This window comes from Vigna radiata, unplaced genomic scaffold (genome assembly GCF_000741045.1).
Source record: "Vigna radiata var. radiata cultivar VC1973A unplaced genomic scaffold, Vradiata_ver6 scaffold_253, whole genome shotgun sequence".
Classification (NCBI taxonomy): Eukaryota; Viridiplantae; Streptophyta; class Magnoliopsida; order Fabales; family Fabaceae; genus Vigna; species Vigna radiata.
Window position 1 is genome coordinate 59711 of NW_014544138.1, and position 17500 is coordinate 77210.

Below are 17500 nucleotides of genomic sequence, written 5' to 3' on the forward strand. Positions count from 1 at the left end.
GAAACTGTAGAGAGAAGGCAGAGGAAAATTTGGGTTAGGGTTCTGGAGTTTCTAGAGAGAGAAGGGAAATGGGAAGAATGAAGTTTCTGACTTCTGGCTAAGTCCCCCAAAGGCCCTAGTGCCTTGGTCTGATGGGCCTAGCTGCCCTTTCAGAGGCCCAATGGCCTTATAAGTTATGGGGTCCTTACAAATATAAATTAATGTTAATTTTAATTAAATTTAACTTAATTAAATAAAAATTAAATTTTTATTTTTATTTTTTGCGGGTAGCGGATATCCGCGGGTACGGATAGTATAATACTCGCACCTGGCCCATTTATAAGCGGATATTAAAATATCCGCTACCCGCAGGTTGTGGGTATTAAATATCCACGAGTATTAACTATCAACGAGTATTAAAATGTCAAGATAAATCCATGACTAACTCCGACCATTCATACTATCAATACTTGAAACCATAACGAAGGAGTTCCTCCATGGAACCCATGTTCACAACTTTGAAACCATTGATATCAATTCACCATTACATGAATCCATTTGAAACTGTATACATATGTCCATACACTTTCACATTTGAATATCAACATATATCATCAATTATCATGCACCAAAGTACCATAAACAACCCAACAAGTTATCAAAAATCACATGAAATCATTCCATATACATTAATACACAAGAACAGTCCAAGAAAAACCACTAAACACAGTCCAAGAAGAACCACTAAACAACAAAAAAACCCCTTTAAACTCATACTTAGGAAAGGAAAACATCTTTGAAACCCTCAGCAGTAGTTCCGGAAGGGTCTAAGAACCCCCAAAACGACCTAAAGAACGTCAAAAACCCTGAAAACCATCCCAAAACTAGTGCAGTGGTGTCCAGTATGACAATAATCGATTATCATAGGTGATAATTGATTATTGACAAGAGCATTGAAGGAAATATGACCCTTTGACTAGAATAATTGATTATCAAGTGAGATAATTGATTATTCTTATCAGTTTTTTACAACAACCTGATTTTTCTTGTTTTGGTGCATTTAGACATATCAAATTGATCAATTTAGAATCGGTAACACTAATATTGATATGAAAACATGTTTATATATGATATTAGAGTACTGCATTGGTCATTTGGATAAAAATTAGATGTACCAAACCAACTTAACATCTCAAAACCCCCAAAGTGGACTAAAAACCAACCTAAGATGCAACTTTCACCTTCATACATATTTTTCACTGGTTTGAACCTCTATCTAAGTCTTAATTAGTCTCCTAACTTATTCCAAACTCTCCAAAACAGATTAAACCCCTTACTTCAAAATCTCACTACTCAAAACTCCATTTTTACATTAAAAACTCTCTAAACTTCAACTATACATTACTTTTTTATTACAGATCAAATTTCAATCACCTTATACCTCCAAAAAGTCTTAATTTACCTCATGACAACAATTCAAAAACAATTTTCTCACATCAGTCCCAAATTCTCAAATTCACATTTGAAAACTCCCATTTTTAAGCTTAAAACTCAATAATTTGACCATCTCTCACTCAAACCACTTGAGTTCAGTTTTCAAACATCAAACCAACATTATCACACACCATCTTAACAACATAGAACATCAATTTCACACCATTCCAATCATACACACATTATACTATCAAGATCACAAATTAACGTACACATTATACACCTAATCATACATATTTCTCAAAATCATCTATAACTCATAGAAATACTAAATTTATAATACCAACACAACTAAACGTGGTCTAGCTTCCCTTACCTTACAAGAAACAACCCTAACTCAAAGAATACTTCGTAGATTAATTGAACTGCAAGGAATACTTAGACGAACCTACTGAACACCAAATTGCAAATGGACAAAGTCCTTAGAACTCTAGATGAACCAAGAATGTGTAGGAAAGGCATGATTACACATGCAACAGTAGATTTCATCTAAAACATATTTAGGAACAGAAGGAGAAAAAGGAGTCAAAACTTATTTGCTTTTTTCTTGAAATTGATCGGTTAACTTTGTAGATCTTGACGTCGCGATCGTTTAGATACTTCCTGATCATCAAAGAGATGACTAAAGAGCTAGAACTTTTAGAAAGAAGGTAGATAATTCTAGAAAAATGGTTTCTAGAGAGATAATACGTTTTAAAATAATGAAACTCGTTTATAACAAAATTATTTATAATAAAATCATTTAACATTAAAATAATCGAGTTTCACTATTTTTAAACTACCACCACTTCTAAAAATACCATTTTGTGAGATTTATTTTAATATATTAAAATCTTATTTTAATATATTAAAATTCTAAAGTATTAGCTTGTAACTTTGTTTTAGTAAATTAAAATAATTTTAGTTTATTAAAACTATCAATATAAAAAACACGCATATATCCATGAATAATTAATAAAATATAACTAATTCAAATTTGGTCAATTACCACTTAAATGAAAAGTGATTACTCGAAACCTCCATGGCTTAACAATTTGACTCATATTAACACTCACATTCACTATAAATTCAATATCTACACAATTTCAATTTCAACTGAAATAAAATGATTTATCAGTGTCACTTCCAAGTTCTAAGAATTCTAGTGTAGAAAAAGTCTGAAATTACATAAAAGTCTCAAATACTTAGAAAACCTTCAAAATACTAAAATATTCAAAGATTAATCTTGTTGTAACATTATTTCCTCATTTCATAAAACTTGTGAGAATTTAAAGTATACATAATTCTATAAAATACTGGGAAATGGTTTGTGAAAGAGAATTGAACTTGCCCTATCAAAGATTTTTGATTGATCGAAAATGACAAAAGATTTATAATTTTTTAACTCATGTTAGGTGATAAAAAAATAATAACTAGTTCCAAAAAGTTAGACAAAAATTAAAAAGTTTTTAAATAAAAATATTTTTACAGAATATATAATTAAATAATTAAAATGGTATTAATTTATATTTTAAAAATGTAGAATTTTAACTTTTATTCACCTTTTTCTTAAAATTAATCTGTATGTATTAAACTAAAACCTGTTATTCAATTAATCTTTTTCTATCTTAATTTGTAAGGTATTTTTAGGAACTATTTCTAACGTTTGTTTACTCTAGGAAGTTCTTAAATCGATTCTTAAACTCTTGACTAAGAAATACCAAATTGATAGTGATGAAGGAGGAATGCCTTTAATTTTAAAAAATCCAAGGACACTATTACCCTGCACTATGAAAAAAAGGGGAAAAGTAATAAAATTTTGGAGAGAATTAAAAACGCGTTTAATGCAGAGCATTGATATTCCAAACAGAACTCAACGACCAACACAGAGGTTTTGAACACAAAACTAACACCAATGGTATTTTTGACAGAAGAAACGTGGTGGAGGGAGAGAAAGTCACAGCACTGTATGGAATCATGCATCACTAGAGAATATAGATAGATAGGGAGAGGGAGAGGGAGAGAGAGAGAGAGAGAGAGGGAAAGGAAAAGTGTGTGTGTGTGTGTGTGTGTGTGAGAAAGAGAGAAAGTGGAGTCTTTTGACTGAGCCTAGCCGGCAAAAGCCGTCTAAGGTTGTTGTCTGGTTGATGATAATGTTCTTTTTAATGTCTGAATACGCGTTGAACTTTCAGACATACCCCCCACCACACTTTTTTCTTGTTAAGCCTCTGATCCATTTTTACCCTTAATCCCAATCCAAAGGTCCACCTTGTCTTTTTCCTTCATTAATTGATTCCATTGTTTGTAAATCATAATACTCTGAGTGTTATAACCTTCATTCATCTCAGACTTTTTTTTATTGCTTAGATTTCTTCTTTTATTATTGAACAATGATTACTTTATGACAGTTAGCGATTGTTGTTGGAGGGTTCTGAATTGTGGGTTTGATTCAAGCTCAGAGCTTTTGAATTGGGTGGGGGTGGAATATTTCAGTGTTGGATTTTTGGTATCTGATTTTGAATTGGGTTTGCGTCGATGAAGGAAAGTTTTCGTCTTTACTTTTGAATAGGGAGAAAAGAAGGTACTGTGTAGTGGGTGACTTAATTTTTATGAGTTTTGGTGGAGTTGTTGGAAGAAGTGGTGCTGGTGGATGGCGATCCTACTTTTTGAAGGATAATAATTTTGTGAAGTTGATGTGATATCGTTGTGCTTCAACATGGGTTGCTTATGCTCTAAGAGTGCAGCTGTTGAGGACAGCAAGGTAGGGGTCACTAAGAAATTGCAAACGTATAGCACAAGGCCTTCAGAGTTGAATGTTTTGCGGTTGAATTCGACTAGGAGGGTTGATGAAGGTGGGGCTAAAGATGTGATAACAGACAGTGCTCATGTAAAAGGTTCATTGAGTGACAAGAAGGCCAATGGTTCAGGGCAGTTGTATTTTGATCATGATGGGAAGAAGAAAACAGAGAAGCCTGAAGTGACTGTTGTGGATCATATTGGCCCTGGAAGAATTCCAAAGGCTATAGAAGGAGAGCAAGTTGCAGCTGGATGGCCAGCATGGCTTTCTTCTGTTGCTGGTGAAGCTATTAAGGGATGGATACCTCGGAGAGCGAATAATTTTGAGAAGTTGGACAAAGTAAGTGGTCTTGTCTGCTGTCTGTGTTTACATTATGATTAAACTGTTCTGTAATTCTTACTGTCTGCTGTCTTAAGATGCTGCATCAATCTGTTTGTGTAATGGTTTGGAGTTCAAGATGGGGTTAATTTCATATTATTTGTTGTAATGAAAAAAGAATGACTGGTAGACTGGTTTGATTTTTTTGTTGTTTGTTTTTTAGTATAAGCTTCTTATATTGGTGAAGGAATAATATGATGATGGCATTCTATTATGCAGATTGGACAAGGAACTTATAGTACTGTTTATAAGGCAAGGGATGTGATTAACCGCAAGTTTGTTGCATTGAAAAAAGTACGCTTTGACAATCTTGATCCTGAGAGTGTGAAGTTTATGGCAAGGGAAATCCATGTTCTGCGTAGGCTTGACCATCCAAACATTATAAAATTGGAGGGCTTGGTAACATCTCATATGTCTCGCAGCTTGTACCTTGTTTTTGAGTATATGGAGCATGATCTTACAGGACTTGCATCAAATCCTGAAATCAAGTTCTCTGAAGCACAGGTAATAATCATTTGTTTTCATTTACTCAACGTATTTTTAAGAAGTTCAGATTTTTTTGCATGTACATGTCTGGTATAAGACTACAAGTATAGAAAAGTAGCTATGTATGTAACATGTTTGCTTTATTCTCCATTTTTTGTTAAAAAACTACTAAAACAACAATATTCTTTATGTCAGCTAAAATGCTACATGCAGCAACTTTTTAGTGGATTGGATCATTGTCATAGTCATGGTGTGCTCCACCGTGACATAAAGGGCTCAAATCTTCTCATTGACAATAATGGAATCTTAAAAATAGCTGATTTTGGTTTGGCAAGTTTTTTTGACCCCCACCACAGTGTTCCACTGACAAGCCGAGTAGTAACTCTATGGTATAGACCACCAGAACTTTTACTTGGAGCAAATCATTATGGGGTTGCAGTGGATTTATGGAGCACTGGTTGCATACTGGGTGAATTATATACTGGAAGGCCCATTTTACCAGGAAAAACAGAGGTATGAGTATATATATATATATATATATATATAAGTGCAGTTTCCATCATTTTTCTAATACTTGTATTGTTGTTAATCTAGTATCTTTATTTCTTTGAAGGTTGAGCAATTGCATCGAATTTTTAAGCTCTGCGGCTCACCATCTGATGAGTATTGGCTTAAATTGCGGCTGTCACATTCAACAGTATTCCGGCCACCACACCATTATAGACGATGTGTTGCTGAGACATTTAAGGACTATCCATCTACTGCTGTAAAGCTTATAGAAACCCTGCTTTCAGTAGAGCCGGCACAACGAGGAACTGCAGCAGCTGCTCTGAAAAGTGAGGTAAGCTGGTTTTTATCTCCAGCAAGCAGTTATAGCATTTGATTGACTTCTTTCCCCAATATAATCTCAGTGGTATTTGAAGGAAAATTTGTATCTTTGTTTAATAAAGCTCTTCGTGTTGCTTGCTTCTATGACGTCACTGTGATCAACCATAATTGATATGCCAATAGATGCACACAAAAGTGTGATTAATGTTTCTCATTCGGACTTACAGATCAAAGTTTATCTAATCGCATATCTCGTAAATCTCTCTTGTAATTCATTCTCATTTAGATTCTCAAATATCTATGGAAGAATATGTGATCAGACAAATAGGCATTTCCTGACATTGGAAATATCCAGATTGCAAACGTTTGATATCTCAGTGATGTGTCAACACTCAATACAAGTTCTTAGTTCTAAATATTTTTGTCCATCATCACCTGCTAAAACGAGTTAAACTTAATGTTGTACTTCTTTTACTCTTTAACATTCATGCTATTCTAGATTTTTTCTTTTTCTCTTTCCTTTTCCTTTATGCGCTTTGAAGAGAATCTTCTCACCATTCAATACAGGGGAATCAGGAAGTCAGATTCAAATAGACAAATCAAGATATATTTTTGTTACTGTACTGCTTGCTATCTTATGAAGTTGTAAAAATAATCAAAATTTTTGCACAACTCTGTCCAACGTATTTTATGAACCTTTTCTTTTTCTTTCTAACCTGCTTAATAAGCGTTTGATTCTCCACTTTTTGGCAGTTCTTTACATCAGAGCCTGTGCCTTGTGATCCATCAAGTTTACCAAAATATGCTCCCAGCAAGGAAATTGATGCTAAGTTACGAGATGAAGCCAGAAGGTACTGATATAGGTTAACTGTGTTTATTTTGAGGCCAAAACATTTATATGTAATTTTAGTAATTAACATTGTGATGGAGGCTTCAGTCTCTGGTATGGAAATTTTTGCTTGGAATGAAAATTATATATGGCTTAATCTGAATAATTTCAGTGTGAATCAAATTGGTCTCTTTTGAATGTTGACATCTCTGCCATGAACAAAATAATCAATAATGGGGTTTCTTGTGTACTTCCAGGAAAATAAATTTTCATATTATTGGTGATTGAAGCCTTGAACACATAGTTACGTTTACCTTTATTTGTTTCATCACAACTGTTAGCCGTGCTTTCTGCATGTCTTGATTCATACATTTGCACTATTGCTTATAAATGATAAGTAATATGTATTCATTTTTGTTTACTGTCTTAGGCAAGGAGCTGGTGGAGGTAGGGACCAAAAAGTTGCCTTGGGAGTTAGACAAGAAAAAGGGCATAGGACCAGTGTCACAGTAAAAGACAATGCCGACCCAGCTGTATCAGTACAGGTAATCTGAAAAGTTTTAAATTTTATTGCATGACTTGCCTCTATGATTTACCTTGGTCTATTGTGCAACTTCTGTGCAGTTTGATATTATGAGCATGTGTCAGGACACCAACACCTTTTTTGGGTTGTTGCAAGTTTGCAACTTGCACTGACATTTTAGTCTTACTGTAACCTCTGTGTATTTATGAGGCTAAGATGAGAATACTTGGGTTTGAATCAGGCTGGGGTATAAGTGAATTTCTAGTTCTAAAACTAAAAGGAAAGACTTGTGAGCTTAGTGCCTATTGGTTATTTCATAAATAACTTTTGATTAAACAGTATAAAAGCCTTAATATACTGAAACCAAATCTTATATACTAAATTTCTAAGTATTCTTTTGTGCTCTTCTCACATGTTACCTCCACTGTCCTATTCTCTTTTTAACTTTTCTTCCACTAGGCTTATCTTACTGTTGTCTGATGCAGCAAGGACGTTATTCCAGCTCAAAGAACCGAAGTGAATTATACAACCCTCATAGGGGAGCAGTGTCTGGGATTCTGGTTTTCCCTCACAAACAGTCAGAAGATGTTAAAGCAATGGAAAATAGTTTCTCTGGGCATATATATAAGAAGCCATCACATTCAGGCCCATTGGTTCCTGGTTCTGTTTGGGCAAAAGGTGCAAAGGAAGTTGATGATGTACCTCCTACTTCAATCAGAGGGAATCTATCAAAACTATCTGGGCTAGTGGCATCTAGGACATTGCTGCCAGAAGATCAGCAGGACAAACCAGTTCACTTGCACCACAGAAAACCAAGTGAAGTAAGAAAATCAATGGAGTCAACTACTGGATCAGAGTCCAGAAGAAGACAGGAACAAAAACGGATTGTTGATCACAATCAAATCGAAAGCAGAAGGGTCCCCACCGAAAAATCAACCCCGGTTAGTTATCATTGTTATATATTTTTTTCATTTTGGTAATTATTAAATATTTGGTAGTGGAAATCTTCACTTGATTTGGATTATCTCATGTTACATGATCATTCTATTGGAGATAGATAAACACAAGTTTCATTACACAAGGACTAGAGTGTTCCTCTTGATGTGTTATAAAGTGTACTAGTTATATTCAAATCAGCATTCAGTAAACTGTTTGATAAGAACCTTAGGAGAATCACACCACAAAAACTAGCTGGAGTAGCTGCAGAGCTTAAGACTGAAGTTCCATACTTTTCAATCGGATCCTAACATTGTCACACTTTTTTTTCTATAAAGTTTTGGTCTTCTTTTTATGAAATGCTCAAGTTCCCATGTTTCCTAGTAGTTGAATGTAACACTCACAGATTATAGGCCACTAATTATAGTAAATGGAGTCCAAGTACTGTGGCAACAATGAATGAATATTTGACCACTATTGCAACAGTTTTTTTTGTTGAAAATTGATGTGGGGCACTGTTTCAGGGTGGGAGGGAGTCGATGGGAAACAACAAGATATACCTCTCAGGACCATTAATGGTGTCATCAAGCAACATGGATCTGATGCTGAAAGAGCATGATCGAAAGATCCAAGAGTTTTCAAGACGAGCAAGAATTGACAAGTCAAGAGCAAGAGGTGAGAAAGTTCGTGCACAGCGGAAGTGGTGACATTACATTACTATTTCTGTTTGTTCAACCAACCACTTACATATTTTTATGACAACATTTATTTATCACAAGTCTGAGGAGAGGAAGAAAGTGCATTCAATTTACTGTAGTATATATATATATATATATATACATAAATATAATATCATGTAAATTGCAGGCTTCATAAGAAGAGATTACTCTTTCTTCAACTCTTCATGCTTCACCCTTAGATAATATATATATATATATAAGCAATTCATTTCATTCAGTTCTTTCCAACCTTTGTGCCACATTTCTTTTCTTAACTATTAAGAAAATCCCATGAAATTGAGAGGAACAATGATTGCAGAAAGTTTTACAACCATTCCTGATACGAGGAGAAAGCAGACTAAAGAAACATCTTTAACAGTTGAATTAAACTTACTACATTAAATTATTGATGATGAAACTTACTTACTACATTTTTTCATGCCATAAAGAAACCTATGTTTTTTATTGATTGAAATTTCCTAGCATAGAAAAGTGAGATTCACTTTTTATTGAATAGTTATTTTCATTGATTTTGTAGCTTTCAATAAATTTCTTGATGAAAAAAGTATAAAAAAAAAGTGTTGGAAACAGTGTCTCTATCTTTTTTTCAAAAATAATGTAGCAAGTCACAGTCGGATAACATTACTATGGCTGAATCTTCCACATGAGAAACCCTAATGATTAATGAAACACTGTCTTAAGTTGCTGAAAGTCAATGGCGTGTGAAATTTGGTTGAGCCATGAAAGCTCATCAAGGTCACTATACAATTGGTCACTGTCCATAAGGGACAATACCATTTGCTGGCTGTTTGTCTTTTAAAAACAACGTTGTCAAATACAAAAAATTCTCTAAACATTATAAGACTTAGTCAAAATAAGGATAAGCTTACTTCAAGAATCTCTAACTAAGAGATATGTTTAGAACATGAAAAAATGTGAGCTTTTGAAAAGTAAACATGATTGATGGTTGTCAGATTCAATCTAGTTGTGGAGGTATATATGCCCTTCAATCCTCTTTATTCCAGTTGGGTGAAGCAACTATCCCATGTGATGCAGCCTAGCTTCAACAAACTTCCCAATATTGCATTATTTTATATTTTTATTAAGTACTTTTTATTTATTTTGTTCTTAATTTTTTTAATTAAGAAAATATATAAGTTTTAAAAAAAGCAATAAAATAAAAAAATTAGTTGTTGATTAATGTGTTTGTATTTTATTTCTTTTGAAAAATTTGAAGTTACAATTTAAATTATTAGATAATTATTTTCATTTTCTATATAAAATCATATTTGATATTTAAGAATTTTATTTAGTTATTTTTCCAAAAGAAAATCAGTCTGAATTAGTTTATAATTTTTATTATATTCTTTATTTTTTTATCTTTCTATAAAGAATTAGTCGTTATTTAAATATTTTTGTTTGAATTTGTTGGTGAAGATATTGAGTGAATAAGATCAAAAGAAAGAAAGAAATTACATGGAGTCGGTGTAAGAGAGTTTCAGCCAGTAGACTTTTTAGTATGTATTATCTATATATGTTATAGTGGTGTTGCAAGAATGAAACATCGCATTCACCAAAGAAAGGAAGATTTCATTGCTTTTACATCTTTTCAAATTATATTAAATTAAACACATGCTTTTGAAGTTGTTAGAAAATAAAGAAAAAAAAAATCAAAGATGCAAATCGTCAAAACTATTTAGAAGAATTTGTTTACTGATAAGAAGGGAAAACAAGGAGTTATAAAGAAAAAACCATAAATCAAATGTTTAAATATAAATAGTTATTGATTTTACACATTGGCAAACGTATATGATAAGTTTTACCATTTAATTTGATAAAAAAAAAAAAATCCTTGGGTATTTAAAAGATTTAAAGAGTTAATTATTTGTTTGGTTGTAAAATTTTAAATTTATGGTTTAGTGTTTTTTTTTATTCAATTGAGTTTTAATTTTTAAAAATTGATTAATTATGTATTTTAAATTTTTTTAACGAAATTAATGATATGTGACATGTAAATTTGTAATTTTTTTAAATTCATTTTAACTTTTTTTGTTTTTTTCGTGTCAAGTTTCATTATATGACATGTAATATTAATAAAACAATGTCACATGTCAATACTAAATGCCATTATGCTATTGTGTTATATTCAATTTAATTTCTATATATTTGATTCAATACCATCCCTTTTATTTTATAACATGAGCAATGTTGATTCTCTTTTAATTAAAACCAAATTTATTATTTGTAGTAAAATTGAGTTTTTTTTAACATTTCTAGAATTAATTTTAAATTAATTAGATTTCATTTAAATTAATTAATTTAAATCTAAAAAGATATGGATTAATAATATAGTATTTTTAAATTCTTATATTTTTTTAAATGAAACTTAAATTCATTTAATAAATATAACAAAGTTTATAAGATAAATAACAAAGTAATTTATCAAAAATAAAATATAGGAACTTATTAAAATAAATAAAATGATTTAAAAATGATTCCAGAAATATTTAATAAAAAAGTCAATTTTAATAAAAATATTAGTTTAAAATTTATATAAATAATAGATTTGGTCTCAATAAAAAAAAAATGATATTATTTTATTTTAAAAAAATTGGCTGAATTGAATAAAAAAACATATACATGAATTAAATTGAGTAAAGAGTAAAAGAATATATAATGATTAAATTGACTGTAAGAGAGTGACACTATATGACATTGTTCATGTCACATACACATAGATAATAATTTTTTTAAAATAGTTAGAAAAAAAAAAGATAAAATTAAATTAAGAAAATTACAAATTGACGTTATTAAAGTTGTTAATTTTCTTTTAGGAAAAAATCTAATTGAATCAATTTTTAAAAAAATAAAAATTCAATTGAAACAAAAATTAAGCGATAATAAGTAATTTGAAATTTCTTAACCAATTTTGGAAACACAAGTAATTAAATATGAAAAATGTTTAAAGTCTCTTACATGAAGTTAGAGTATCTTATTTAAAAAGAGTGGTTGAGATTATTAAGCTAGTTTTGATAAATACAAGGTCGAAAATGAGGTTGTACTTTTGATGTGTGGTGTTTGGATAGATGACAAAAGGGAGATATGTTACCAACATTTTGGTGAATAGTTTAATTGGAACAATGTTTTAAAATTTATTGATAATAGTAATGTGATCAAGGGATGTGAAACAAATGTTTGAACTACAATAAAGATTATTTCAAACACCTATATTTTTTATAACATTACTCTTACTTACTTTTTACTTTTTTCTTTCTTGAAAAAGATCCTGATATTTTAACACTCCAAATTTGACACTATTTTGACAACGCCACGTGTCAGCTTGTCATTGGGTGTTTTTTTTTAAATTCCAAAAAAGTGACGTAATTTAATATGAAATGCTTTCAAATATTTGTTTCCGAGTTTGCCCTTGGCCAGATTCATGTGACATAAAAGTTCTCTTTCTTCCCTGTTTCATCAGTTGTTGAGTTTCTCCGAGAGGTTCGTTCTCTTCCCTTACGGTCATCCAAAATCGTTTTCGGCTTCGTTTTTGTCATCTCACTGTCGTTGGTCCTTGTGGTTGCCCTCTTGGCCTTCGTTATCGGGGTGGGTGTTGCGGTGATTGCATCTTTTGGTTGTTGGTGTGTTCGTGTTGCGAAATGGCGAGTTCTTCGACTCGGGTAAGCGCGTTAATCTTTGGTTGGTTTGTGGTGTTTAGTGCTCGGTATATGGAGTTTGGGTTTTGTGTGTTTTTTTTTTATTTAGGGTTTTGAAGTTTTGGTTTTTGGAATTTGTATGCAGTTGACGGTTCATCACTCGGTTTCCACAAAGTTCATATGTAGTTTGAACAAACAATTGAGAAAGGAGCACCGGTCACTTATTGCGGGCACTCCTTTCCGGTGGTTTCTTGATTTGACTGATAATATTAAAGTTGGTAGGAAAATCTTGACTGAGTTAGTGCCTAAATGGGTGGATTCAAGTGGTGGTTTTATAATTGCAGAGAAAGTTGTGCCTATAAAAGAAAAAGATTTTTGTTTAGGATAAAAATCCAAGAATAATGTATTGGATGAATATAGATTTGGGAGACAAGGTAGTGAAAGGAGGTTTGGAACATGGTGTGGTATGTGGTATGTTGTTAGAGTGATATTTGTTATTACAAATCTATTTGTAGTATGATTTGAATTGATGAATTTCAGGTTCATGATGATGGTGATATTGATTTTGGTTCGTTGAAGGAAGAAAGTGATTTTAAGGATGAACCAAGACAAAAAATGAAAGATGACAAGGCATCAACAAAGAAGCTACTTAAGAGAAAACGCAGAGAGAGTTTTATGCAAACTTTACACCAGCAACAAAGTCTAGTTGCAGAACTTAAAAGGAGGGTTCTTTTGTTGGAGGAAGAGGTGGCATTTGAGAAAGCTAAACGAAGACGACCAGAGGATGGTGGACAGAGTGTGCCTCGTGAAGAACCGTCTATCTCCCCGAGAGTGTTCTCCCCGGGTGGTATTACTCCTCCAACGAAGACATATGTCAGGATGGGGTCGCGAAGACGTTACAAGAGTAAAGCACTTTGGACTCCTTATGTTGGATTGCTTAGGATAAAGAATGACTGATATTTGTAAATTTTATTTTAGATATTGTAATATGCAGATTATGTAGCATGAACAAATGTTTTGTAATTTGGTTAGTTTTTTGTTGAATGTTTGAAATATGGAAATTGCCTTTATTAAGATATCTTTACTGTAAATGGTATATGATATTTTGTTTCATTGTTAATGAACAAACTTTAATGGATTTGAATGATGAATGAAACAATGATTTTTGACATAGGTAAGAAATGTGTATTTTGACATAGGGAGAAACTGATGCAGCCAAAAAAGCTGTTGTAATCGTTTACAAGACACTGGTAAACGATTACGCGAACTGATTCTGTGTTTTGGACACAAAGTTGACCACAGGGAGCCAAGTTTTTGTTCACAGAGGACCACATGTGTACTGTCTGAGGTACAACACACTTAGAACTTATTTGATATGATTTATTGGTGTGTGAGAGATGTTCTAATGAGTGGTTTACTCTTGGTTGGGTATTGAAGGACAAAACTTTGTTGGTTAACTTTGAAGACCTAATTTCATGTAATTAAAAAANGAGATGTTCTAATGAGTGGTTTACTCTTGGTTGGGTATTGAAGGACAAAACTTTGTTGGTTAACTTTGAAGACCTAATTTCATGTAATTAAAAAATTGATGCAGCCAAAAAAGCTGTTGTAATCGTTTACAAGACACTGGTAAACGATTACGTGAACTGATTATGTGTTTTGGACACAAAGTTGACCACAGGGAGCCAAGTTTTTGTTCACAGAGGACCACGTGTGTACTGTCTGAGGTACAACACACTTATAACTTATTTGATATGATTTATTGGTGTAAGAGAGATGTTCTAAGGAGTGGTTTACTCTTGGTTGGGTATTGAAGGACTTAATTTCATGTAATTAAAAAATTGATACAGCCAAAGAAGTTGTTGTAATCGTTTACAACACACGGGTAAACGATTACGCGAACTGATTTTGCGTTTTGGACACAAAGTTCACCACGGGGAGCCAAGTTTTTGTTCACAGAGGACCACGTGTGAAATTTTGATTTGTTACCTTGTTTTGTTTTAAATTTTGGGTGCATAATAAAGTTGTTTGACGACATGATGGAGATAAGACAACATTTTGAATACTTCAACGTAGTTCATTCATTCATTCGATGAAACCATAAACAAAGTTTTATTCAAAACATAAATATGACAGAACTTGAACATAATTACTAGTTTTGTAATCTAGTTCACACCGATATTGGATTGTTAATGTTACAGATACATCCATTAATGTTCACTTCTATTGTAATATCATGGCGATGGTGTTGAACCTCGAACACAAGAACGTCTCCTTCCTTCAAGCCATATTCACTGCAATATGACGGTATTGTAGTTTGGTATTCATTTCAAGAATGCTGGCCGAATCCATGAAAATACGAAGGCGTCACTACAAAACATTAAAATGACATACATTAAATACTAACCTTCAAACGTTATACATCATTCATACCAATAAAACATAAATTTTTATCTTACACTTGGTTTTCTTGAAGCCATTGGACCTGCAATTATATCAATACCCAAAAAATAACTTAGGTTTCGCTTAAAAAATAAACCTCTCTATTACAGATTAAATTAAAAAGAGTACATTCTTGCACTTACCCCAAATCCAGAAAAACGCCACCAACAAATTACGCAATGGCCCGTCAACGACAACGACACACCAACCTTTCGCGAGATTCACACAACCACCCACACCACTACACTGATGGTCCGACCCACACGGCGACAGTGACGATGAGAGAAGGAGAAAACCCAAGACCGAAAACGACAGAAACGAGAGAAGGAGAAAACCCAGAACCGAAAACGACAGAAACGAGAGAAGGAGAAAACCCAAGACCGAAAGAGATGGATAGATGGTGCGAGACAAAACCTAAACGAAAGAGAAAATGAGAAGACCCAAAGAGCAAGTGAACGAAAGAGATGATGAGTGAAGCAAAGAGAAAGAGAAACCGTGAAAATGAAGAGCACGAAATGAAATTTCTTGCATCTTCAAACCCTCATGTTCTGATTATGCCCCTACGTGAATATCAGAAGTTGATTTTTTTTTTTTCCAAAAACCAGGACCAATCAACGAACGTCATGTGGTGTTGTCAAAGTAGTGTTAAAAATGAGTGTCAACGTATCATTTTCGCTTGAAAAATTATAAAACTTTACACTTTTAAGATCATTTTACTTTTATATTCTGTGTCAAATGAATGTAAAAGTGTGTCATGATATTATTACTCTTTGAACTAATAACTGGCTTCAAGAATGAGATGATGTGGAAGATAATAGATTTACTGTGAACAAAATTAAGCATTATCACATTCATGTATTTTTAACTTCATTTATTTAATAAATAAAGGGCAAGATGTATAAAATGTTGTGGTTCAGTTTTGCACACATAATTGGATACCTCGATGTTTTTCTTCTATTGTACAAAGAATCCGCAAGGCTATCTTTTTGCATCAGAAGAAATACGCTGAGCTACATTATACTTTCTGATACGATCTCCTTGTAAATGAAAAATAATATTGAAAAAAAAATCACATTGGAATCTATCATTATATAGTATGTAACAAGTACATTGAATAGAACAAAATTTTAAAGCATATACAGAATGCCATTTTCATACAAACAATTCAACCGGTATGTGACAATAGCCACTTTCATTGGGAACACATTGCAACGATGCATTTTGCAGTTGTTTCAATGAACCAATACTGAAATGATTTTCTAGGCTATTCATCTGCCCTCAGTGTTACACACAGTAGAGTAAGAGCCGTGGGAGGCAAAAATATCCTGAATTGTGGGGTGAATACTGTTACCAAAGCTCCCAACATATTCAGCTGCTGAATTTATTTTCTCAACCAAGCTTCCATCTAAATCCTCTCCCTCAAGCACTTTCACAACCTGTCTCATACTTGGCCTAACATGAGGATCAGGATGAGTGCACAACAAACCAAGATGAATAACCCTCTTAACCTCATCTATCTTACATTCACATTCACTTCTCCCTTTTAATCTTTCATCAAGACCACAATACTCTTTTCCTCTCTCCATTAGCCCCATCAACCAAACAACCAAGGTTGGCTTGTTTTCCTCATTCGGCCTTCTCCCACACACCACCTCTAAAACCAACATTCCAAAGCTGAACACATCACTCTGAGTTGAGGCTCTCCCTGTATGAACAAGTTCTGGTGCCATGAAACCAACAGTTCCAATCACTTGTGATGTGTGACCTATCTGCTCATGATGATGCATTGTGGCAAGTCCAAAATCCCCCAATCTTGCATTCATATCCTTATCAAGCAACACATTGCTTGACTTGATGTCTCTGTGCAACACCTTAACCTCCCAACCATCATGCAAATACAATATACCATGAGCTACATCCTTCAGCACCTTCACTCTCTCCTCCCAACCAAAAACTGTGTTCTCATCACCATCAAATATTCTTTTATCTAAACTTCCATTTTCCATATAGTCATAGATTAAAATCAAGCTCCCTTTCTCCTTCTTACACCAACCTCTCAATGGAACCACATTCCTATGCTTCAACCTGCCTAAACTTGAAATCTCAGACAAAAACTCTCTCATTCCATGTTTACTGTCATAAGGAATTCTTTTGACTGCAACTTGCACTCCTTGGAGAAGCCCTTTATACACTTTTCCATTCCCTCCAAACCCAATTACATTTTGGTCTGAAAATCCTTTAGTTGCAGCATAAATGTCCTCATATCTTACACGGTGTGGCCAATACTCTAGTTCCCAGTCTTCAATGTCTTCTTCCTCCTCCTTTCTTTTGCTCCTTTTTCTCCTGAGCAAAAACACAAACATTACAACTGCACTACCGATGACAAACAAAACACCTATTGTGATCCCTACAACAAAACCTTTTGACCTAAGAATAGATTCTCTGGGAAGCACAAAT

The 17500-nt window shown here is 33.1% G+C and overlaps 2 protein-coding genes across 5 annotated transcripts in view; one reads left to right on the top strand and one right to left on the bottom strand.

Annotated features, from left to right (window-relative positions):
• Positions 1 to 3301: 3301 nt before the first annotated feature.
• LOC106755398 (probable serine/threonine-protein kinase At1g54610) lies at positions 3302 to 9186 on the top strand. 2 transcript variants are annotated; one of them, XM_014637552.2, is made up of 9 exons: positions 3302 to 3714; positions 3861 to 4588; positions 4847 to 5131; positions 5309 to 5626; positions 5727 to 5954; positions 6695 to 6792; positions 7201 to 7315; positions 7779 to 8234; positions 8754 to 9186. In XM_014637552.2, exons 2-9 carry the CDS (start codon positions 4169 to 4171, stop codon positions 8934 to 8936), a joined length of 2103 nt encoding a protein of 700 aa, XP_014493038.1. In that variant the 5' UTR covers positions 3302 to 3714; positions 3861 to 4168; the 3' UTR covers positions 8937 to 9186. The 2 variants fall into 2 exon arrangements, with proteins under 2 accessions (XP_014493038.1, XP_022633996.1); XM_022778275.1 differs by having other exon boundaries at positions 3302 to 4588.
• Positions 9187 to 16135: 6949 nt separating this feature from the next.
• LOC106755374 (probable L-type lectin-domain containing receptor kinase VII.2) overlaps positions 16136 to 17500 on the bottom strand; it is a 2360-nt gene continuing 995 nt past the window's right edge. For all 3 annotated transcript variants that reach the window (XM_022778280.1, XM_022778281.1, XM_014637522.2), the window contains one exon: positions 16136 to 17500. This exon is cut by the window's right edge. In XM_022778280.1, the coding sequence (XP_022634001.1) occupies positions 16312 to 17500 (1189 nt within the window). In that variant the 3' untranslated portion in view covers positions 16136 to 16311.

Coding starts and splice junctions, on each gene's coding strand:
- LOC106755398 (XM_022778275.1), top strand. CDS start 4,169: ATGGGTTGCTTATGCTCTAAGAGTGCAGCTGTTGAGGACAGCAAGGTA. Junction 4,589..4,846: donor ATTTTGAGAAGTTGGACAAA/GTAAGTGGTCTT, acceptor TCTATTATGCAG/ATTGGACAAGGAACTTATAG. Junction 5,955..6,694: donor CAGCTGCTCTGAAAAGTGAG/GTAAGCTGGTTT, acceptor ACTTTTTGGCAG/TTCTTTACATCAGAGCCTGT.